The sequence below is a fragment of the Rhea americana genome, unplaced genomic scaffold (assembly GCF_003343005.1).
Source record: "Rhea americana isolate MKP2758 unplaced genomic scaffold, rheAme1 scaffold_186, whole genome shotgun sequence".
Taxonomy (NCBI): domain Eukaryota; kingdom Metazoa; phylum Chordata; class Aves; order Rheiformes; family Rheidae; genus Rhea; species Rhea americana.
Window position 1 is genome coordinate 1,618,485 of NW_028185994.1, and position 20,675 is coordinate 1,639,159.

Here is a 20,675-nt window from a genome sequence, read left to right on the forward strand (position 1 = left end):
GCGGGGCCGCGCGGGCGAGCGTTGGTCTGGGCCCGTGCGAGGCGAGAGGCTGGATCCGCGGCAGGGCCACGCCGGTGCGCTCGGTGCTCGCCGATTTCTCGGGGCTTTTCAGCGTTGCATTAGCTTTGCGTGTTCAGACCGCTTTAGCTCCTCGTGAGCCCTCGGCATATGCCAGAACGATACTGACAGCAGCCAGGAGACTCCCCTTCTCTGGCAAGCACGCTGATTGCACTGCAGCACCCGGGTTCTCCAGTCTCTGCAGAAGAATGGCTGGAGGTCCTGGGGCTATGCATGTCTCTTTGCTCCCTCCTGTGCCAACAGAAGAATGTCATGCGTAAACAGAAACACTGGGAGAAAGTCATCATGGCAAAGAAGAGGAAGAGGGCGCAGGAAAGAGAGAGAAGAAAAGCACGGCAGGCTGAAGGCAGAGGTAGGAGGGAGTCATCATGCAAATGCAGAGTATCACTGGATCCAAAGAAATGCAGGAGGAAGCAGGAAGAACCTGCATGGGGATAGCGGCATGCTTTCTTATGCACACTGGTKGAGGCCTTCAAGGCCTCCAGCCAAAGTGCAGGCTACTACTGTCTTTCTGCTCTGCACTGCAGGCGCTGTAGAACAGCACAGCAAAAGAGTTCAGAAAGCCATCATGAAAGAACGCCTTCTGGAGGCCAAGGAGTCTGGGCCTCGGCTGTGCGTGGACCTCAGCATGGCTGACTGGATGACAAAGAAGGTACAAGGGGTCTACTTACCACTCTCTTGTCCATAGATGCATCCTGTGAGTTCAAGCCCCCTCTGGGACTATGACACTCACAGGGACCCTGGTGACATCTCATCATAGGTTTGGGGCCTGACAAAAATATGTAGGTAGAGCAGGTCACTAGTTTGTTTTAACTGTGCTAAGGAAGCTTAAGAAATCCTTCATCTAAGCTACAGCTGGGACACATAAGCATGTGTGCTGCCACAGAAACACACGGAGCACACACAGCAGCTTTCCTGGTCTCAGATTCTTGGGACACACTGGATCCTTCCAGTGTTTGCCTGTCCCTTGGCCCCCAGGCCTGCTTTCTGCTGTCAGGTCTTCAGTGCACTGACTTACTGTGAACTCAGCTCTTTGGGTTTCTCTGTTCGGATTGCTCTACTCCCTAGAAGCAGCCTCTCCAGAACCTCACTAGCTGGACTGTATGACAGAAGTGATGGATGTCTGCAGGCCCTGGAATGAGGTCTTGGTGCTCCTTAGCCCTGTATGTGGTATGTGACTGCTTGTTCTTTCTTGGAAGGAAACAAGCCGCCTTGCTGCTCAGATCAGGAGACTCTATGGGGCCAACAGGAGGGCCGAAAAGCCATTCTGGCTCTGTCTGACAGAGTTTGTTGTGGGCTCTTCGATCTATGAGGAGTGCTTCCGCATGAATGATGGCTTCTCCAATTATTTGGTAAGGGTCTCTGACCACAGTGTTGCTGAGGCCTGGGGGGAATGGCTGCCCCTCTTCCAGTGGCTTATGTCCATGCCGTGCAACAACCTCCAGCTGTGGTGCTGGCCCTCGGTGCAGATCCAGAACAGGCTGAAGTGTGATCATACCTGGCTAGCTAGCTGTAAAAACAATGTGATGGGAAGGGAAAAGCTCTGTAGATCTTGTCCTGGATTCCCTCTTGGCTTAGGCCAGATGACAGATGCTAGTTCTAGCAGCAAGCTCAGCCATGAATGTGAGTGCTGTGAATGGTGCAGGAGTGCAGTTTACTGGCAGTAGTTAAGGTCAGAGTTTCTTGCCCTTTGGCAGGAGATGAGCACGGACTGAGAAAAGTGGTCATAAATGTGCTAGATTTACAGAGTTAGAGCTCATGGTCCCTCCTGTGTGCAGGAGGAGAATTCCTCCCAGATGCTACTTCCGTAAAGAGATATGTGGACCTGGTATAGGCCGACACACTAGGCTGTACAGTTTTGGGACAGTCATGTATGAACTTAGTGGGACGCCAGTGTGTAACCTGCACATGCAGAGACTATGTCATCAAAGTGTCAGAGACATTAAGCCATGTGTTCGACAGCGTGCGTGAGACTGCATGCATGCAAGTGCAGACAGTGAGGGAAGACAGTGACATGGAAAGGAGATTCCTGAGTCTCTCAAAAATTAGAATTTCATTTAGAATTAGTTAATTATTAATTAATCTCTCTTACTTAAAGCATGTCTAGAGATTTTTATCAGGAGAGGGTATAATGGATCTTGAGAAATTTATTTTTTTTCGGTGCATATACAGAACAYTTTTCAGTTTTAAAAAATAATCCTGTCTGCAGCTGTGTAAACACCAAAAGCAGTGCCAACAGTTCCAATACACTTCTGTGTCTGAGAGTGGATTCTGCTCAGGTAGATGGACTTTGGGCTAATGTATTTCTTTCCTCTTGCATTTTTCAGATGGATACAACTCAAGAAAGTTACCTTGACCTGTTTCCTTTAGATGAAATTGTTTATCTCACTCCTGACTCTGAGAATGGTAAATATTTTGCTTGAGACACAGGAGCATTAGGGTAAAAGACTGATTTTTAACTTTTAGAAATTATTCTTACGTCTGTATTTTACTTCCAGTGATTCGTTTCTAAGCATACAGTATCTCAAGTTGCATGAAATATACTCTATCCTTAGATCTCATGGTCAGTCTACTCTCATCTTAAACTGCCTTGGCATGGAATGAGATTTTGAATCAAGGCTGTGTGTAATTTGCAGGAAACTTAATTTGGAACTATTTATAGACCCCTGCTGTTTGTAATACTCAATGGCTAGCAAAGTGGAAATATTGCGGTAGTTTTGTTTGAAATTTAAATGATATTTTTATTTGAAAAAATGCAGTAGCTTAACATTCCCTCTATTGCTTTATCTATCGTTATGTTTATTTTCTCCTCTTCCTCCATTTCTAACTGGCAACATGTTTCTGCAGACATAGATCCATTTCTCATTTCATGGGAGAAGTCTAGCTCGGCTAAGGAAGCTGRTGTGAGCAGGGGAAGGTTTTCGTGGGTGGCATTGGAGTCCTCTGCAGAGCAGATTGGGTTTGGACTAACTAGATCATCCACATGTCAGAAAAGACAGCAGTGAAAAAAAATGAACAATATGTTGTCTACAGAACTGCATCTCCAGCACTCTGTACTTTCAGCCTACATCTGATCTCCCCCTTTCAGGCTGCCTGCAGGTTGAGGCAGACAGTTCTGTCTTAAAGGTCTCAGCCTACTGCATATTCTGAAGCTCCAGAGCAGGGGATGACTCTGGCCACCGCTTTCTAGTGTAAGCATAGCCTTGCCTGGAGAATGATGCAAAGCAAGGTTTTACAGTTGCATGATGATGAGCATGTGCTTATTTCTTTTCTAGTCCTTGAAGACATTGATCCAAAAAAGGTGTACATCCTTGGAGGACTGGTGGATGAAAGTATTCATAAGGTGGGTAATAGCCTCTCACAACCTGAAGGTGCTGTCTGTCCTATTCTCTACTGAGAGATCAGACGTCCTTTGGCAGTATCCAGTGCTTTTGCTGCCTTGATTGATCAGCCATGCTTCCCACAAAACCCCAGGGTCCTGCCTGGATTCAGCATAAAGGTGAAAAAGCAATCYGGATGAGATAAACCCCAGGATTCCAGCTTTGCAGCTGCTTGTATRTGTGTACATGTCTGTACATGTTTGTGCACATCAGGTGCTTTATTCTTGTTTCCCTTGTAGAAGCTGACCTTGCAAAGGGCTCGAGATCAGTCCTTACAAACAGCCCGCCTCCCAATTCGTGAGTATATGGTGAAGAACATCAACGCCAAGAACTACCACTCAGAGACGCTTGCAATCAATCAAGGTGAGAGGCTGTGTCATGTTTTGTCACTTGTGTGGGTTTTGTGTGTGGGGTAGCTATTGAGTACCTGCACTGGGAGGAAGGGAGGCCTAGTAAGCCCTGGAGCAGTGCTGTTTCCAAAATGGAGGTGTGGTGCTGAAGGATGGGGGGAAAGTGTTATGCAGAGGTATCCCCTGCTACGTCCTGTCCTTGCCTCAATTTTAATGGTCTGCATGTGCTTTACTGCAGCAGCCCATTCTCAGGGGAGCAGAGCTCACATCACTCTTATTTTGCTCACAAAGCAGTGAACAATTAGTGTGGGGAGATGTGGGAATGATGCTGTTGCTAGAATCCCCACACAGTCCTAGGCAAGGGAGACAGGAAKAAGTTTTCAAGCCTATGTCAGGCTGAATCAAGGAAAGGCTTACAGCAGAAAGATGGGACAGCTCTGTGCTGTACAGCTATGATGCATTATGACCATGTGCTGGCTGGACACATAAACAGATGTACCCTTGCTTTCCACCTCTGCTGGTAGATTGTGGCTTTGCAACATGAACCTTAGTCTGCCAGGAGCTGGTGAGACACTGAAGTCCTGGGCCAGCTCTAGCGAATTCTGACTTCTGGCTGGAGAAGTTTGTCACTATCTCCTTCGCCACAGGGCTGATGGGATGGCTGAGAGCTTTGCAGAGCATCAAGCCTAGCTCCTAGGCAGCTCAGTGCATTCAGAGGGAGCCCTGATGTGGAGGCACAGCAGCTGAGAAGCCCTCGTGGAATCACTGTAGATAAATGATGTGAAAACTCGCTATGGGGAGAGATTCTGTCATCTGTAGTACAAATACAGCTTGGAAGATACAGTATAGCTGAAAAGGTAACTAGGGATAATTTGGAATAGGAGTTTTGCCTTGATTGACACAGCTCTTGCTTTTCCTGGTCAGAAATTCCCAAAGTAATCTGCCAAGTATGTGTATCATCTATGCTCAGATGAGCTGCCTCAATCATTTGCTCATCAGATTTTAAATGAAACAAAATATGACCACTATGCTAACCTTTTTGGTCATCAGTTACTAAATTTTCCTGATGTTTTTCAGCCAGTGTGACAGCTTGGCAGTGATATCAGTATCACAGTATTGTCCATCTCTCTGTTTTTGACAGTCTTTGATGTCTTATCAACTTACTACGAGACCCGAAGTTGGCCAGCAGCCTTGAAAGCTGGAGTGTCTTCTGGAAAAGGCTATGTGCTCCCAGATGCGGTGAATTAAGTAAAAAATATACAGCAAAGCACAAGAAAACTCTTTATTTTCTGATATTAAGGAACTGTGACAGACAAGGGAAGCAAACTCCAAATTTCAAGCAGAGACACTGCCATGAATGTGTAGACAGAAAACACAACTCAGCTTAAATCTGGGATAAGGAGCTTGTCAAGAGTAATAAATTATACCTCAGCAGGGTATTCCTGGAAATTACTCTTTACCTGAAACTCAAAACCAAAGCTATTTGAGCCCTGGAATCAGGTAAACACTGATGGGAATTCAGTTTTGCTTTTCTTGCAGATAAAATTTGTTAGAACATTTGTGCCTTTTACATTTACACTTGTTCTGGGACAGAGAGAAAAGCTTAAAGCATTTCTTTTGTGATTGAAAGGAAGTAGTGTGATACTAGAAGAGTGACAGTACAGCATACACTAGTAAGGGAAATCATCTTTCCCATCAAAAAGAGCAGTGCTGTTCTGATTGGGGAACATAGGATGGGAATTGATTCCCAGACTAATGAGGTAACAGTTTCCAGAAGCACTACGTCCTGTCTTCCTTAAACCAGCTGAATTAAAGACTTTGTGAGCAGCTGAATCCCAAAGCTAATTCTGTGTGTTCTGCTTACTATCTACAATAAAGCGTTTACTCCTCAAAGAACTCCATCTGTATCCTCATATTTATCAATGTATGGTGCCTTGAGAAATTCACTAGGCCTCATGTTCCTCCTGGAAAGGAAAACATCTGGGATTTGACTATGCTGTGCTTGAACAGCAGTGACATACTTCAGGACCAAAACAGGAAGCATTTAGATGTTTGTTCTGCATTTAACTAGATACCTTTTCTCAGCTGTTGCTGCCAAAAAAAATTAAGGTCAGTGACTGTATCTAACCACCACTGGAAATGCTTCAAGGTGTTCTGAGGAAAATTCCTTTCTCATTTGCCTACATGTCTTCCTTCATCTTTGCACTAAAACCCTTTTACAACAGCTTGAATTCAATACCGATGAGACTGAGACACAAAATGACAGCTGTTTGGGGATATATTGAGTGTTGTTCCCCCACAAAGGCTGAATTTGTATATGCGGCCATTGGTTACAGTTGTCTGTTGCTTTACCACATCACATAGGCTCTCCCTGTTCTTATTCTGTGTCCTCTGGCTGATCAGCTATTGGTTTGTAGTTAGACGGGTCACAGCAGTTCCACCGACAGAGCAAGGTCTGTAAGTTGGCGTCATTGTAAGAGGCTTTAAATTACTAATTCAGATCCTGAGTTTGCTAGGCAGCAGCATACAATTACCCAAACCAGCTGGCAGTGATGAACTCTGAAATCCTGCTTGGGATGAGCAATTTGCAGAGTGCTAGCCTCCCCAGTAGCTGAAGACACCTTCTTAACCCTGTCCCTATGCAACCAGTAATCAGCAGACTGCCTTTGGTTACCTACCTTGGTGCCTGCTGAGCACACTGTGTGAGAATGGTGACTGCCATGGGTTTGGGGTAGTGCTGCTACCCCCTGCTACTTCTGAATCACTGTGGATATTTGCTTGCCTGCCTGTTAGCTTCTTTCAGGTTAGGTAGGTCCTTTAGAGCTGCCACAGCACTCCAACCTTCCATCAGAGCAGCCCCTTCCCTCCCAGCTGCCTCTCTTGTCCCTGCTAGGGCTCAGTTGAAAGGACTCAAGCTTTCTTCCCCACAGGCATTAAAAGACAAGGTAAAAGTCTTTATCTTTTCTAGCCTTTCAGATATTATGGAACCATGCGCACATACTGTCTATGTGTTATCCTGGTGATTGGGAAGGAGTAGTGTGTGTTGGCAGAGCTAGCCACCTCTCTTAGAGAGGCCTGTCTCCTTGATCCTTGATCCTTATCTGGAAGTCCTCCAATTGCCTCTCTGCTGCCTCATGCAGACTCCTTTATCCTGAACACATACATTCAGCTGCATGGACTAACAGACAGCTGTGCCAAATTTTGAGATATGCCTACATACCTCAAAAAACTGCAGCAGCTCCCAAACAAGGCTGTAAGGTAAACTCCAAAAGTCAAGTACCCTTCCTAGCACTAGAAAGCTGAGGTAGTGCCTCCCACCACTGGAAGACATGCTGATTCACTAAAGACGCACAGCTATAAGACATTTAAGGGCAAACAGTTCACATCTAACTGGAGATACACAACATTAGGGAAGAAGAGCTATTAATAAGAAGGTTGGGAAAAGGCTTGCTTTCTGCTAGGCTTGTAGGCATAAAGGATCATCTGTTCTTTAACAGCTATGAAGGCAGCACTTCAGTGTTATGGATCACTTCCTCCTTTTTTGGAAGACAGGGATCCCTAGATAGCCAGAGAGTGGGGGTTTAATTTGGGACTTTTTAAAGCATCAGCAGAAGGCATCTATAGCCTGAGATGACCCTCTTTTTCTTGCCTTGCAAGGAGAAGCAGTTAAATACAGAATAAATTCTTTCCAGAGTTGTTTTTGCTGCAATTTCTGACATTTCCTTGACCACAGATGGTGGATAAAGCAGTCTGGGTCCTTTTGTGTCAGATCTGGGTTGGTGGAGAGTGACCTCACTTACATGAAGAGTCTGCTTGGTCTCCTATGTACCTGGATAGTCAGTAAGAAGTCAGAGGAAGGACAGGCCAGCTGCTAAGGGCTCCTATCTTTCTCCACAGATGTCAGGAGACTAAGACAACATCCTGAGATTAGCTATCTGAAAGGTATTCAGGATGTGAAGGACAAGCCCCCAGACACGATACATGAGCCCAAGCCATTGAAACACTCTATGAGTTTGCAAATTAGAACTGGGGTTGTCTTCGYAGAATTTTAAAAAGCTTGGCTGGAGTAGGGGTGGGCCTTGCCCCAGGACCACATTTGGACTAGGCTGCTCTTAGTGGAGGTGAGCAGTGGAGCACGGACAAATCATTCCATGATCACTCTCTGCAATGCATGACTAAACACCTTGTGTGGGAGAGCCTGGTGACAGGCAAGCAGGAAATATGGCTGGGCTTCTCCCCAACCAGGACATCTGTATGCCACCAAGAAGCCTTGTCACAAAGAGGATGGTACCCTGAACTGCTGCATGAGACAAAACACAGCAGCTGTAAGGGCTGTGTGCTGGCGGGCAAGGAGCTTGGCWCCCACATCCTGGCACCTCTGCCTATAAAGCAGTTGATGAACAACCTGTACCAACTGGTGGTAGGTGCCCACCACATCTGCGAGCATGGACACAAGTTCACTCTGCCTCTGTATGCAGAGCTGACAGTGTGTTACCTGGAAGCAGGCCACTGTCAACTGAACCAGATCATCAAATGTCAGTCTCAATGCACCCTGCAGCTCATTAAGGGGTCGTTCTGTTTTCAGAAGCTCCTGGCAATTGGACAGCAGGTCCCGGGAGGCTGATCCAAGTGCACCCTTGCTCTCAGAGCTGTGTTCTGCACATCTGTCTTGCAGATGGGTTGTTTGGTTACCAGAGAGCTTCCCCACAACCTCCTGAAGTTCTGCTATGTAGGCTAAGAAGCAGGAGAAATCTGCAGGGCTCATCTGTGCTTGGTCCTTCAATTTGGTCAGGGCTTGGATGTGTGGATCCAGCCATGCCCTATCTCTAGCTGTAGCAACTGRGTGTCTGTCCACAGGCGTGCCAGGAAGACTATGGATAGTGGATGGTGGTGTGGTGAGGGGCTCCAAAGACATGCTGTGCATAGGGATAGTGTTTTCATGTTCCTCCTCTTCTTCAGGCCTGTGGAAGCAACTGACATAGGACAGCTGACAGTTGCACTTGTCCATCCCAAATTGTGGTGGAAATGTATTCTTCATGGTGGAAAGACCCAGAGATCTGTCTGTGATGTGGCTGGGAGGTGTTCGCTCATCTTTGTAGTTAAAGCAAAGGAAGGAGTGATTTGAAGCCCTGTGTTCTCCTACTCTTTTCTCCAGAGAGCCCAAAGCAACTGGGCCTGAGGGAAAGGCAAGCCCCAAAGATGGAATTAGGGSACAGTCTTTCTCAAGTGCTGTAGCTTCTTCTCTGGGAATAAGAGCCTGACTAGGMTGAGGCTGTCTGTAATCCACATTTTCTGTATCTTTTCTGGGCTCTCCATCTGATGCCTGGTTGCTCACCAATTCTTTTTCAAAGGCTGATCCAGCTGAGTGTGTTTGCATCTCTTTTCTGACAACATCAGCCCCAAGGCATCCACTGGTCATATGAACTGTCTCTTGAGAGTCTAAAAGCTCCAGTGGGTTGTCCACCTTCTCCCTAGATAGATTGGGTGATGTGAGGTCTGTCCTGACMCCAAATGAGAGCCAGGAGAGGTGAGTTATAACCCCTGAATTACCACTGCAACTTGTTAACAACTGGGTTACATTTGGAAAGCACACATGATTTTTAGAGTGTGCTTTCCAAAACGCTTCCTCACTTACTGCTGGTCTGTTTTTCACCTGAGACAAGCCTATGTCACTCTGGTTTTTAGCACAGTTGTCAAAATCAGCTTTACTTTCTTCACAGGAAGCCAGGACAAGCTCTCCACATGCTGCTTCCTTCCCTGCTGCAGGGAGCGGGAACTCCAAGGTCTCATCACAGGAAGATGTCATGGTGGTGCCACAGGCTAAAGGAGAAACTGTACATTCATTACAAGGGCAGCTCATTTCTTTGCTCTGAAATTTGGCTTCATTGTTGACCTTGCAAYGGGCTTCCATCATCTCAGGTGCCCCCTTCAGCACTACTTGGGCTGACTGGTCCCTACTGGTTTCACAAGTGTCCTCATGTTGCCACCCAGTTTTTAACTCAATGCTGGGATCTTTTTTAGTGCTTCTGCTTTGTTCCCTGGGAAGGTGCCCAGTTTCCTCTCCCAACAGGAAAGGTGTATGGCCTGCAGAACTGAGGCCATTGTCCACACATACAGCAACGTCTGAGCTCTCTTTCCCATTCTGGTCACCCAGGCAAACAGCTGAAATGGAAGAAAAAACCCCGTTAGTCACTGTTTTTGTTTCCATAGTGTCAGGCTCCATTTCCATCAAGTCAGCTGATGAGTTTTTGCCTGTAGTGTCTCTCTGGGCCTTTGTATCAATGTGAACTCCCACTTCTGTGTCCATCTTGATGTTCTCTGAGGAAGGTTGATCTGGAAGCTCAGTGAGGAATGATGGGTAGAGTGACGAACTGCAACAGCTCTGCTGTGAGCCCGGTAAAGTCAATGGGAAAGTGACCTGCGAGGTGTAATCAGTTTTCAGGAACGACCTCCTCTTCCTCAGGCTCTTAGCATAAGTCAGCTCCTTCTCTATTCTGTGTTTCTCCTTTGTTGTCTGCCTTGACACCAGGTTTTCCCCCGAGCTGTAACATCTTGGTTTCTTTAGGATGCAGGAGACATCATCTATACTGTCCCAGGATGCGAGGCTACAGCCTGYTGATAAGGACAGAACATAGCAGTCAGGAAGTGGCTCCAAACAACACAACTTTCATGCAGCTGTGCATGCATCCAAAAGATGTTAACACATCTTTGTGATACATGTTATCAGAGATTGTCTCCACGAGCCAAAGGAAGATGTCTCTTATGTTATGATAATGCATGTACTTGCAACCAGCTATACCAAAAAAAAAGGGAGGAGTGTGGACCTGTGACTACACAGACTGAGGTCCAGTATTAGGAAGAGTAATATAGTCTCTCTCCTTGCTTGAATAGTTACTGGGGGGAGGGGGRATTCATCTGACTGCAGCTAGAGCTATAATTTGAAAATTGAAAAATGTGTTATTAGTGACAAGCTACAGAAAGCACTGGCCAACAGTTGCAGATTTATTAATCTTGAATGGAAACATTAGCAGAAATTCCTAGCCTGGATATTTAAACAATAAAATACCTAGAAATTTCAATGTTGTAGTTGGTTATTGCATTGTTACTGTATGTGAACTCAGAAGCCAAAATTGTCTAAGTATATGAAATAGATTCTTAAGTTTGGTTAAAGTTGAAAGAGCTGATTATTTCAAAAGAAAGAATCCTTTAATTTCTGAGGGAAAAAAAAACCAAAAACTATCAGAGAGCTGTTCAGTCACAGGACTTCTTGGCCCAAATACATAACATGCTCTGATGCCCAAATTATTTTTAGTGTCAGTTGTGTTGTGCATTGAGCTGTAAAACAGCTTCCAGCTCTTGAGTTAAGGTAGTGCCTGAAAGCAGAAATATTTTCTATAAAGCTTTTGCAGTCAGGGTAAGGGTACAGTTCTTTCCTATGCTCTGTTTCTGGGAGTCACCACCCTTTCTATCAACAAAGATTCAGTGCACACAGGAGGCTGCATAGGACTTGCTCACATAGCACAATGGCTTCAAGAGTAGGTGGACCTATACATCAGTATTCTGGAACTTCTGCAGAAACCCAGGGATTTTCCAGAGTGCYGAACTCATTTGAAGACTGATTTTTTTCTGTGGCTAGTGCTTGAATGTTGTAGAAAAACATCCCTGCAAAACTGCAGCCCTGGTCCCTGTTGAACACCCACTACCAGCTTTGCAAAATATAACTGCTGAAGCCTGGCTTGGAGAGAAGCTGTGTTTAAAGGTCCCCCAAAACTAGGGAAATTTAAGAAAATCTGAAAGAGGAGATGGTCCCTCCTGTAAGACTGACATAGTAAATAAGCACTGCTCTAGCACAATGAGTGTAGAGAAGGGGAGGATAGGAGATCACCTGCAGGGGGTCCACGAAGGTTTACCTGCCAGAGCGCCTTGGGGGCTGAGTCTGTCTGCTGCATCATAGAACTCATCTTCAGARCTAGTGTCTCCAAAGCCTGGGGGAGGGTCGAGAATGAGATCGCTCACCTCTGCCATTTGATCTGATCTGCAGGGCACCCCCTGTGGGGCAGACATATCTTTCCAAGAACTTCTTCTAGGGCTATGACTGATGTTCCTCTCCACACTGCCAGCAGGAGATATGCTGTAACAAAGGCTGTAATAGCCCATGGCATTTCTCTCAGACAGCTTGTTCTCCAGCACAGATGCACCCATGTCCTCTCTTCTCTGCTCAGAGTGACTGTGCTCAGATCCAGGTTCTGCTGCTTGTGGYACTTGCAAGAAATAGAAGTCTCCGGCTTCTGTCCTGCTGAGGTACCTTGCAGCACCAACGGGGAAGAAGCTCTTGTCTGGGCGGTTCATCTCTTGCACTGTTGGCGTGTAGAAATGGAAGAACTCTGTCCTAGAAGAAGAGCAAGCTTCCAACTCGTCTTCCTCCAGTGCATCCATAGAGTCACTTGAACCACTCGTCTTACACCCTTGGCTCTCAGTGTTAGCTGAATCTGAAGCTTCTGATGTGCTGTCCATTGTATTGTCAGACTTGTTGCATTGCTCACGTTCTCCAGCTTGGGGCTTTATGCTGTCCTGCTCCAGGCTGTGGAGGTCTTCCAGCTCCTCCTCCTTACACACAGGGTGGACACTGCCATATGGTGCAGGAGGGTCCAAGCAATGCTCTGAGGAGGAATCTAGCTCCCAGGAGTCTTCAGAGTCACTGCAGGTTCTAGATTCATACCCTGAAATTTAAACATATGCATGAGCCTGCACTTAGCAGAGCAAGGAGAAACAGTCAGCCAAGGGTCGGAACTTGGCTGTAGGAAAGAAACTCAAGGCCCACGGGGCTCTGCTCTCATTGTTGCTCTACAGCAATCAAGGTGAAGATACAGTCTGAAGTGCAGGGCCATAATCTGTGAACTGGGGCTTGGTCCTTTCCTCTTGCTTTGTCTARTTTTACTGCATAGCATGTGCATGCATTTGGAGAGAGAGTTCCTCTCATGTTCTTCATTATAGCACCTCTTACATGAGTGGAGATAAAGAGGAAAGCCTAAGTCTAAAGCCTCTAAAGAGCTGAAYTCTGTATTTGTGGAAGAGAACCGCATTGTTGCCTCACAGGCAGCCCCTAAATCCCTGTGCCCTCCTGCTTTTGTGCCCAGTCTGGGTGTTGGTAAAATCCAACATCTCCAGTTCTCCTGTGCGTATCACCAGTGATCAGCTCAGGGGTCTCAACAAGAAGCCCTGCCTCTATAAAATCCCTCTAAGGCCACTGARCAGAGATTGGGTGACAGAGAGTGAAGCACACCTACTCAGCAGAGCAGTTACTCCGAGCAGGACCTCTGAAGGACCTGTCTTTTAACAGAGGGAGCTTAAGCAAAACAGCCAAGTAACCTGTTGTCTAAAGCCTCAGTTATCCCGGCAAAGGGCAGGACATCATGCAAAACAAATACCATTGTCTCCTGTCTGGGAGAAACCAGCAGCTGGGAGGTAGTTCATGAAGTTGGAAACAGAGCACCAGGACTCAATTACTGGTTTGCAGTTTGTATGATAGAAACAGTTTCCACTTCCTGAGACGATCAGGTAAGTATTGCTGGCCTCCCTGTTGCTGCCCAACATGTTTTAATCTGATGGAAGTCTGGTAGGGCCCATACCAAAGCTGTCAGTCTCTGTAGGAAGCAGACACCACCACCACCACCACCACCACCCCGCCCCGCAGGACTACTGTTCTAGCATAAGGCTGTATTCCAACGAGGGAATAGCCTCTCTGCCACTAGAGAAACCACTCCCCTTTTCCCCACCCCTTGGGAAAAAGATGGTTGTTTTTTACCTTCTTCAGCTGACATACGGTGCAGTTGCTGTTTACTCTCCCCCCAAGTAAATATGGAGACATTTGCATCCACGAACAGCCTGTAATAGCCACTGATGAGGCAGACAAGATCTTTTGCGCTGTTTGATTCCAACAGCAGAGTCAGCAGCTTTTTGGGGGTTAGGAGAGGAAGAAAGAAAACCACAGTAACATTAAAGTAGACAAACGCTGTTTGTGCTGCAATCTGCAGGAGTGTGGGGCACACTAAAAAGACATTCCCTATACCCCATACTGCCCTCACTGAAGAGCATTATCTTTATGCATGAGGCACAGATAAAGAAAAGATTTTTTTTTGTTGTATTTTGTTTTCTGAAATGCCTTGTTGATGAAGGACAGCAGGAGGAATCACTTTTTTTTCCATCATTTTGTGTTCTTCCACTAGCTTTCCCTTCTGAGTCTGTTCTAAGTCTTACTAGAAAGGACATTTCTAGCTGAAGTGTTAGATTTTGAAAAAAAAATGGTGAGAATGACTCCCCCTTGTTCTCTGCCCCTGGCAGAGCCACACTCTGGCCATCATGAAACCACCATTACCTTCAGATCCTGCAAGTAGATTTTCACCATGCTCACTTTCTCAGACTCTTCCATAAGCTCCAGCCTGCTGATGTTTGCAAACTCTGCCAGACTTGTTATGATGTTGAGCTTATTATTGATAATTTGGCTCACTCCGTACTTGGCCCCAACCAGCAAGGCAACGTATGATTCTCTGTCTTGTAGCTGTAGGGGGAGAGGTTAAATCAAACTTCAGCTGAAATATCAGCAGTAAGCTGTTCACCTCGGCTGCACTGGGACTCCTCAGCCATCTGTTATTGCATGGTATCTTTTAAGACTCCTGTTACAAGTCAATTGTAAGCAGCTGCAAAGAGGAGCTCCTCATTTCTTACAGGTCATCTTGTCCTGGTATGTCCTTCCTCTGGCTAGGAATGGCCAGTTTCCCCATGCYCCTAAGACATGTGGTCCAAGAAGCTGCAGCAGGCATCTAATAGATGCAAATAGGTGGTTAGCAGCAGGCTGCTATAGGAAGTGTCACCTGTCGGGCTGCGCTAGATGTACCTAGCAAGACCTTCTGGAACAGGTCTGAGACTTCAGGGAAGCATACTTAAGCAGCCTACARAAAACGCTGTTGAAGATCAAGAGAAGTCTAATGTGTCCCATTCAACCCAAGATCAACCCTGAGGTACACAGCAGGGCTGTAATCCCTCTCAGGACTCAAAGGAACCGGCACTTTGTACAYGTTGTCAGTCGGACACTGCATTAGAGATGAGCCTAGATTTACGGAAAATTGCAACTAACCATGCAATTTGTTTCTTTTCAGCAAAAATCAATGACTGACTATTTCAGCTAGCCTCTTTCCTACCAGTACATACTGTTTTCTCCTGGCCCAAGAGACTCTGACAATGGTTTGTGATGGTAGATGTAGTGTGACCACTACAGAGCACAGCAGACACAGAATGTGGATAGAAACACCTGTGAGGCACTACAGGGTAAGTCACATTCAGCCCATTTTGCTCTCTGGCTCTCTGCTTTTTTTTTTTTTCTTTCTTTTTTTTTCTTCTTTTTCTTTTTTCTTTTTTTGGAAAGCAACACCAACATTTTCTGTTAGGACCAGACATCTAAAAAATTAAACTGATTTAACTCCCAAATAGTTTAGCATAAATATTTCATATAAATATTTCATTTCYACATAAGTGTAAACATTTTCTAATCATCAGTATTACCATAGCACATCAGTACGGCCCTCCTCTGATACAGCCCAGCTGCACTGCTCAGCTCTCTTGTACAAAGCAGCCTGTGAGCCTCAGTTTAGCAGGTGATCCAAGTGGTAACAGGTAGGAAGCCAAGAGGCTCTTGTTTAAAGAGCAGTGTTCTTTTTTTTTAACAGAAAGGTTTAATTTGGGCCAATATCTTTTYTTAATGGATTTTAAAACTCCCTGAGATTTCTGAAGTTCTCTCAAGCATACAAAATATGGACAGAGCTCACCTGAGAAATAAGATCCACATATTTTAATTAAAAATARCACATAATTATTGGGCAAACGGGTATGTTGCTGACTTTAATGGAGCTRTGCAGAATTAACCTAGCAGAAAGCATGATTAATTTTTATTATGAGGTCTCAAGACAAAGTATCAGTAATATTACTCRCTGAAAAAGCATCAATAGAGCTGATGTTATATCTTCTACAAGCATCACAGCAAGGACAGGAGATAAAATACAGTAACAGGTAACTAGTTTTATATCAACAGTCATGTTAGAAAAATATTTAGACATTTCTGCTTTACATAGAGTTTGCTTTGTTCAAGAGATGATCTTATCCACAAGTGAAAAAAAAGGGTTAAAATTGATTCTAGTGCCCAATTTTTCAGGTCACTGTCCAAGTACAGCACTGTGACAGGTACACAGAGCAGACAGTAAGACAGCGCTCCAAAACCCAGTAAGATAGAAAAACAGCACTCATACCATCAGTGTGGCATTAAAGATCTTCCCGTTGTACATCTTCAGGTCTCCCAGTATCTGTAGGTAGCTCAGGCGCACTTGGACTGCTGCAAGCATATGCTTAGTTTTGCAAAAGAAGAAATATTGTTTAGAAAAATCACAGACAAACAGTGTTTGCCAGGTATTCTATAAGTKAAATGATTCAGGAAAGGTTATTTTCATACAGAACTTGCTATCTGTTTTGGTTCAGATAAGCAATAGATTTTTACTGGATTGTCACACACTTCAGCATTTACTGTCTGGCAACCTCCCAAGCAAACTGCAGCAGCACCCATTACACATGGAGATTAGAGTGTGGGCTGCAGGAAAGCTTAGAAGAGGAAGAGATACAGAAAAACAAAYGGTCATATAGAGATGAGACTCACACAGTAAAGAAACCCCCTCTATGGACCTGAAACATGCTGCTGGCACCCAGGGAGGAACCACAAAGCTACACCATATACACTACCTTCTGCCGAGGATCCAGCAGGACCTGGTTCCGCTTCATGTGGTAGCTGATAGCTTTCTTGATATCTTTGCCTCTCATGTTTCGGAGCAAAGTGGGTGAGATGAAGTTTTCAATTCCCCAGTCCTTCCTGCCAGAAAGACAGAGAAGAGAGCAAAGAGAGTTCYAGCTGTGCTGCCTCACAAGAATGACAGAACTTGTGGAAGGACGCTCTGTCAGGGACAGGAAAGGACAGAGACACCAGCTCTGGCTCAGGGAGCACTCATAGGTGCTGTGAGATCTTTCTGAAGAACCATGCAACATGATTGCCTTGCTCAAWTTCTCTTCTCTCTGTATCTGCATCTGATCAGGAGATGGGTTTGGAGGAACATGCAGTCTCACCCAGAAYGTCCGTTTTTACATGCTCACACAGAAGACAATCTACAACCTCAGTCAGTATAATGGTCCTGTCTGTCCTTATCACATAGAGAACGAAAATTCCATCTTTACATCCACTTTACTTTGCTTACCAGATTATTACATTTAAACATATCTGCTTTCCCAGACCCCAAAATATAGACCAACTGTTACACTGAAGAATTTATTCAGCCCAAGCATTAACTACTTTGCAACTAAGGATGCTGCAGAGTTGTCTGTTGCTACTTCTCAGTCTGCACTAACTGCATATGACTGGGCACGTCTGGCTGTAAACAACAAATCAATGATGCTGGATGGGCTGGCTGAGGCTCAGCAGTGCCATTATAGCAGCACTACAGCACAAATGCCTGTTACTTAATGACTGCCCCATCACACGTTCTTAAAGAAGTACTGTTCTTCAGGGTAAACGTGATCTAACAGTACTGACATGGAGCACAGTGCATGTGCTGCTGCACATAAAAGCATTTCCTGTATTTTTTTCCAGATTTCACTACTTCACAGGTTCTATCAATTTTACTGAAATTAGATTTCTGGGATAATGCTGCTGGATGAAGAGATATAAAGTGCTAGACATGCAATGGTGATGATTAATCTCTCTCTCTGTACTATAGCATGCCAGTCTCTATTCTGGCAGGAGTAGCCTGGATAAGCCTAACTATAAAAGACATTGTGACAATTGCTATTTGATGTCTCTGCTGTAGCTACAGACCAGAACTTCTCTCTGCTTATGGAAATGCTTAGATGTTATACTGTCCATGTTATCCAAGCAGCTCAGAAGGAATGTTAAAGACAGGGAGGCTCATGCAGCTGCTTTATCCTAAAAGGACTGGCATGACTAGGAGACTGTAATCTCTTTGGGTCAGAGACAATCTCCCACCCTGTGTTAAAGACTGGGAAAATGCAGAGCAGGTGCCATTTTTGATAGACTCTTTTTTTGCCTAGCCTAGTCACAACACAACACAGAAATTTTGACACTTACTCAATGTATTTCAAGGACACTTTCTGTGGCTGAGCACAAGCATAGATCCTTTCCTGTATGTGCAGAGCAGCCAGACGTAACGCCACACTACACTTCATTTCCACAGCAAACCTTTCCTGAAGCACATCACTGCAGCTCTGGAACCGACAGAACTGAATTAACATGACAACGGGAKCTCTAAGAGAAGTCAAGATAAGATCTCTAATACCACCTTCAGGAGTCAAATAAAGGGTGCCATTCAGCTCATTTCAATCTCATTGAAATAATAATCATGCCTTTAACAAGCTAAGCATGTCAATTGGTTTGATTAAGAATTTAATGCAAGTTAAACTCAAATAATCTATTCTTAAATGCTCAGCATTGTACATTCATCTAATAAAACTGGCCTGAATTATGCCTTGGTTTAAAGCAGACATGAGGACTTGGGAAAGAAGATTTCTTGAATCATGGGATGCCTCAGTGTCACCTGCAGATAAAGATACTCAAAGGCAACTGGGTCTTCCTGCAGGAGGTCTAAGGGATCCTTTGGGATGAAGCAAACTCTGAAGAGGCACCGGTAGTCATGGGATTCTCTTTTTTGTACCACCTGCAATGGACAAACTCAAACAGCATCATACCGTAGCAACTGCTGAAATCCCCCCCTTCCTTAATGCACACTCTGGCTCTTATGAACTCACACAGACTATTTAAAGCCACTAATATCTGGGATGGTTGCAGATTAGCCATTGTCCTTAGCAAACAMAAGGGGACATTGCTAACGCTTTTCTTTCTTTCTTTCATTTTTCTACTTTTTTGTGTTCTCACTGTGATAGAGTGGAAAGTCTTTGGCTGCATAACTTCAATAAATATCCATTGATCTTCTGTACTTGTAGTGTAACCATAACAGAGGGTTCAAGGCCAAACAAAAATGACAGAGGAAAGGTCAAACCTCTTTAACTTCAGCCAGAAGATATAGCAGCCTAAAATACACTTGCACCATCATCATAGTACAACACAATGTTACGGCCACCACATTATACTTTATCATATTTTATTTTAAGCAAAGCCAGAACATGCTTATCAGCAGAAGCTAAGCAGAAATTCTCAGACAGTTGTGCTCAGGGGTTGGATGGAGGCTGTTAACTGCAGAACCTCTGTGCATCAGAGCAGAGCACCAACTAACAAAAAAATCAAGATCATGGAAAAGAGACCCATAAGCAGACTCACTGTCACAAATTAGGTTAGCCCAGAATTTTTAAGAGCGCGACTATGACACAAACCTAAAGTAAGATTTGAGCAGATTTTTCAAGTGATATACAGTTATTTTAAGACTGTCTCAAATGCTCCTCTGTAGATGAGCCTAACAGCTTGCACAAAGCATGCTGGTCTCTGCAGTACTCTGTTCAAGCGGTATCAGCTTGTTTGTGGGTATTGCTCTGTGGGCTCTCTAAACAGAGTGAGGCACTTCTGAAAGCATTACTTCTCAGTGAGCCCTGATTAATGCAGTTTTAATATAAGTGGCAGGTAGAGAGAAGAGGACAGCACCTCCGGAGACGAACTGCAGAGTGCCATAGCAGGATTCACTACTACTAACATTGTCCTCTGCAGGTAGTCAATAGCTCCCCCTCCTTCCTCAGAGCATATCAAGCCAAGTCCTCTYCTTCTCATACCTCTCATGACATCTGCAGAGGCAGGCTCTCTCTGCAACTTGTTTAAGCAGGAGGAACACCAGGCCAGCTCATCCTGTGACCCCTTGCAACAGCAACTGCATTGAAGGGACTCTCCTTACCTGCTCAATGAGCTCATCATCGTGCAGCAGGTAGATCTTAGCAATGTTATACTGCTCCTCCAAGGCTAGGGCAAAGTGTGCTATGCTCCGGATGGACAGCTTCTCCTTCAAAGTGAGAACAATGTCCTGGGAAGGCAAGGACATTTGAATGTAATTCAGTGAGGACATTTGAATGTAATTTAAACACAGYTGCAGAGTATTACTTGGACGCTCTATGAATCTACAAGCTAACAAAACTGTCTTTGATTCCAGCCTACCATTGGCAGCTGCGTGGGACAGCACTGAGCAGGCAATAGTTGAACCCAAAAGAATCTTGCAACAAAACAGTTTTTTAGTGCTCTTTCACAAGGAACCAATGTCTACATGATTGTACTGTGTTTGTCTCTTCACTGGCAGACTTTGAACCCATAAACCTAGACAGACCACAGAGGTCTCATGGTTAGACCACCACGCAAGCTTAACAGAACAAGAGATATGAGGGATGCCCATGTCTTTCTGATGCCAAACACAAGACTGGCAGATAGCTGTTCTGCTAGCTGGTAGGATGTCCAACCAGCAAATGCATATGCCAGCCAGTCAAGCAGCATACAGAAACTGGGACTTGTTGTGATAACTGCAGTAAGATGCAAAGCTTCAAGGTATAGCAGATATCAAATCCATTTCTTAGAGTTGCATGCTCTAGGCTCCTTCATGCGGAAGGCTTTGCTTTATAGGTTTTAATTTTAATTTATAGTTTTTAAACTGAAAAACTATWTCAGTGTTAAGTATTTTCTGTCATCCTCAGCCCTGATGTTTGCTCTTAATCATTCTAGCTTTCTAGAACTCTATTAAAGTGTATTARGACACTGTTAAAAGAAACTACAAAGAACTGATGAAAAACATTCCCCCTCATATCAAAAATGTAGGAAGAATTTGAGAGCACG

The 20,675-nt window shown here is 44.9% G+C and overlaps 2 protein-coding genes across 3 annotated transcripts in view; one reads left to right on the forward strand and one right to left on the reverse strand.

The window, feature by feature from the left end:
* TRMT10B (tRNA methyltransferase 10B) overlaps nt 1–5,700 on the forward strand; it is a 6,622-nt gene extending 922 nt beyond the window's left edge. The window contains exons 2-8 of one of the 2 annotated variants that reach the window (XM_085302138.1): nt 322–430; nt 606–730; nt 1,278–1,430; nt 2,406–2,484; nt 3,354–3,421; nt 3,698–3,821; nt 4,950–5,700. In XM_085302138.1, coding sequence (XP_085158264.1) covers nt 331–430; nt 606–730; nt 1,278–1,430; nt 2,406–2,484; nt 3,354–3,421; nt 3,698–3,821; nt 4,950–5,056 — 756 coding nt within the window. In that variant the 5' untranslated portion in view covers nt 322–330 and the 3' untranslated portion in view covers nt 5,057–5,700. Of the gene's footprint in view, nt 1–132; nt 431–605; nt 731–1,277; nt 1,431–2,405; nt 2,485–3,353; nt 3,422–3,697; nt 3,822–4,949 lie in introns of those variants that run through there. The other variant, XM_085302137.1, reaches the window with a different exon arrangement.
* The window catches only part of FRMPD1 (FERM and PDZ domain containing 1), a 45,526-nt gene continuing 29,927 nt past the window's right edge, over nt 5,077–20,675 (reverse strand). The window contains exons 8-16 of the mRNA XM_085302139.1: nt 19,753–19,878; nt 18,451–18,570; nt 17,985–18,121; nt 16,592–16,718; nt 16,108–16,203; nt 14,184–14,366; nt 13,614–13,761; nt 11,719–12,528; nt 5,077–10,420 (exon numbers count right to left, since the gene is read on the reverse strand). Coding sequence (XP_085158265.1) covers nt 8,082–10,420; nt 11,719–12,528; nt 13,614–13,761; nt 14,184–14,366; nt 16,108–16,203; nt 16,592–16,718; nt 17,985–18,121; nt 18,451–18,570; nt 19,753–19,878 — 4,086 coding nt within the window. The 3' untranslated portion in view covers nt 5,077–8,081. The remainder of the gene's footprint in view (nt 10,421–11,718; nt 12,529–13,613; nt 13,762–14,183; nt 14,367–16,107; nt 16,204–16,591; nt 16,719–17,984; nt 18,122–18,450; nt 18,571–19,752; nt 19,879–20,675) is intronic.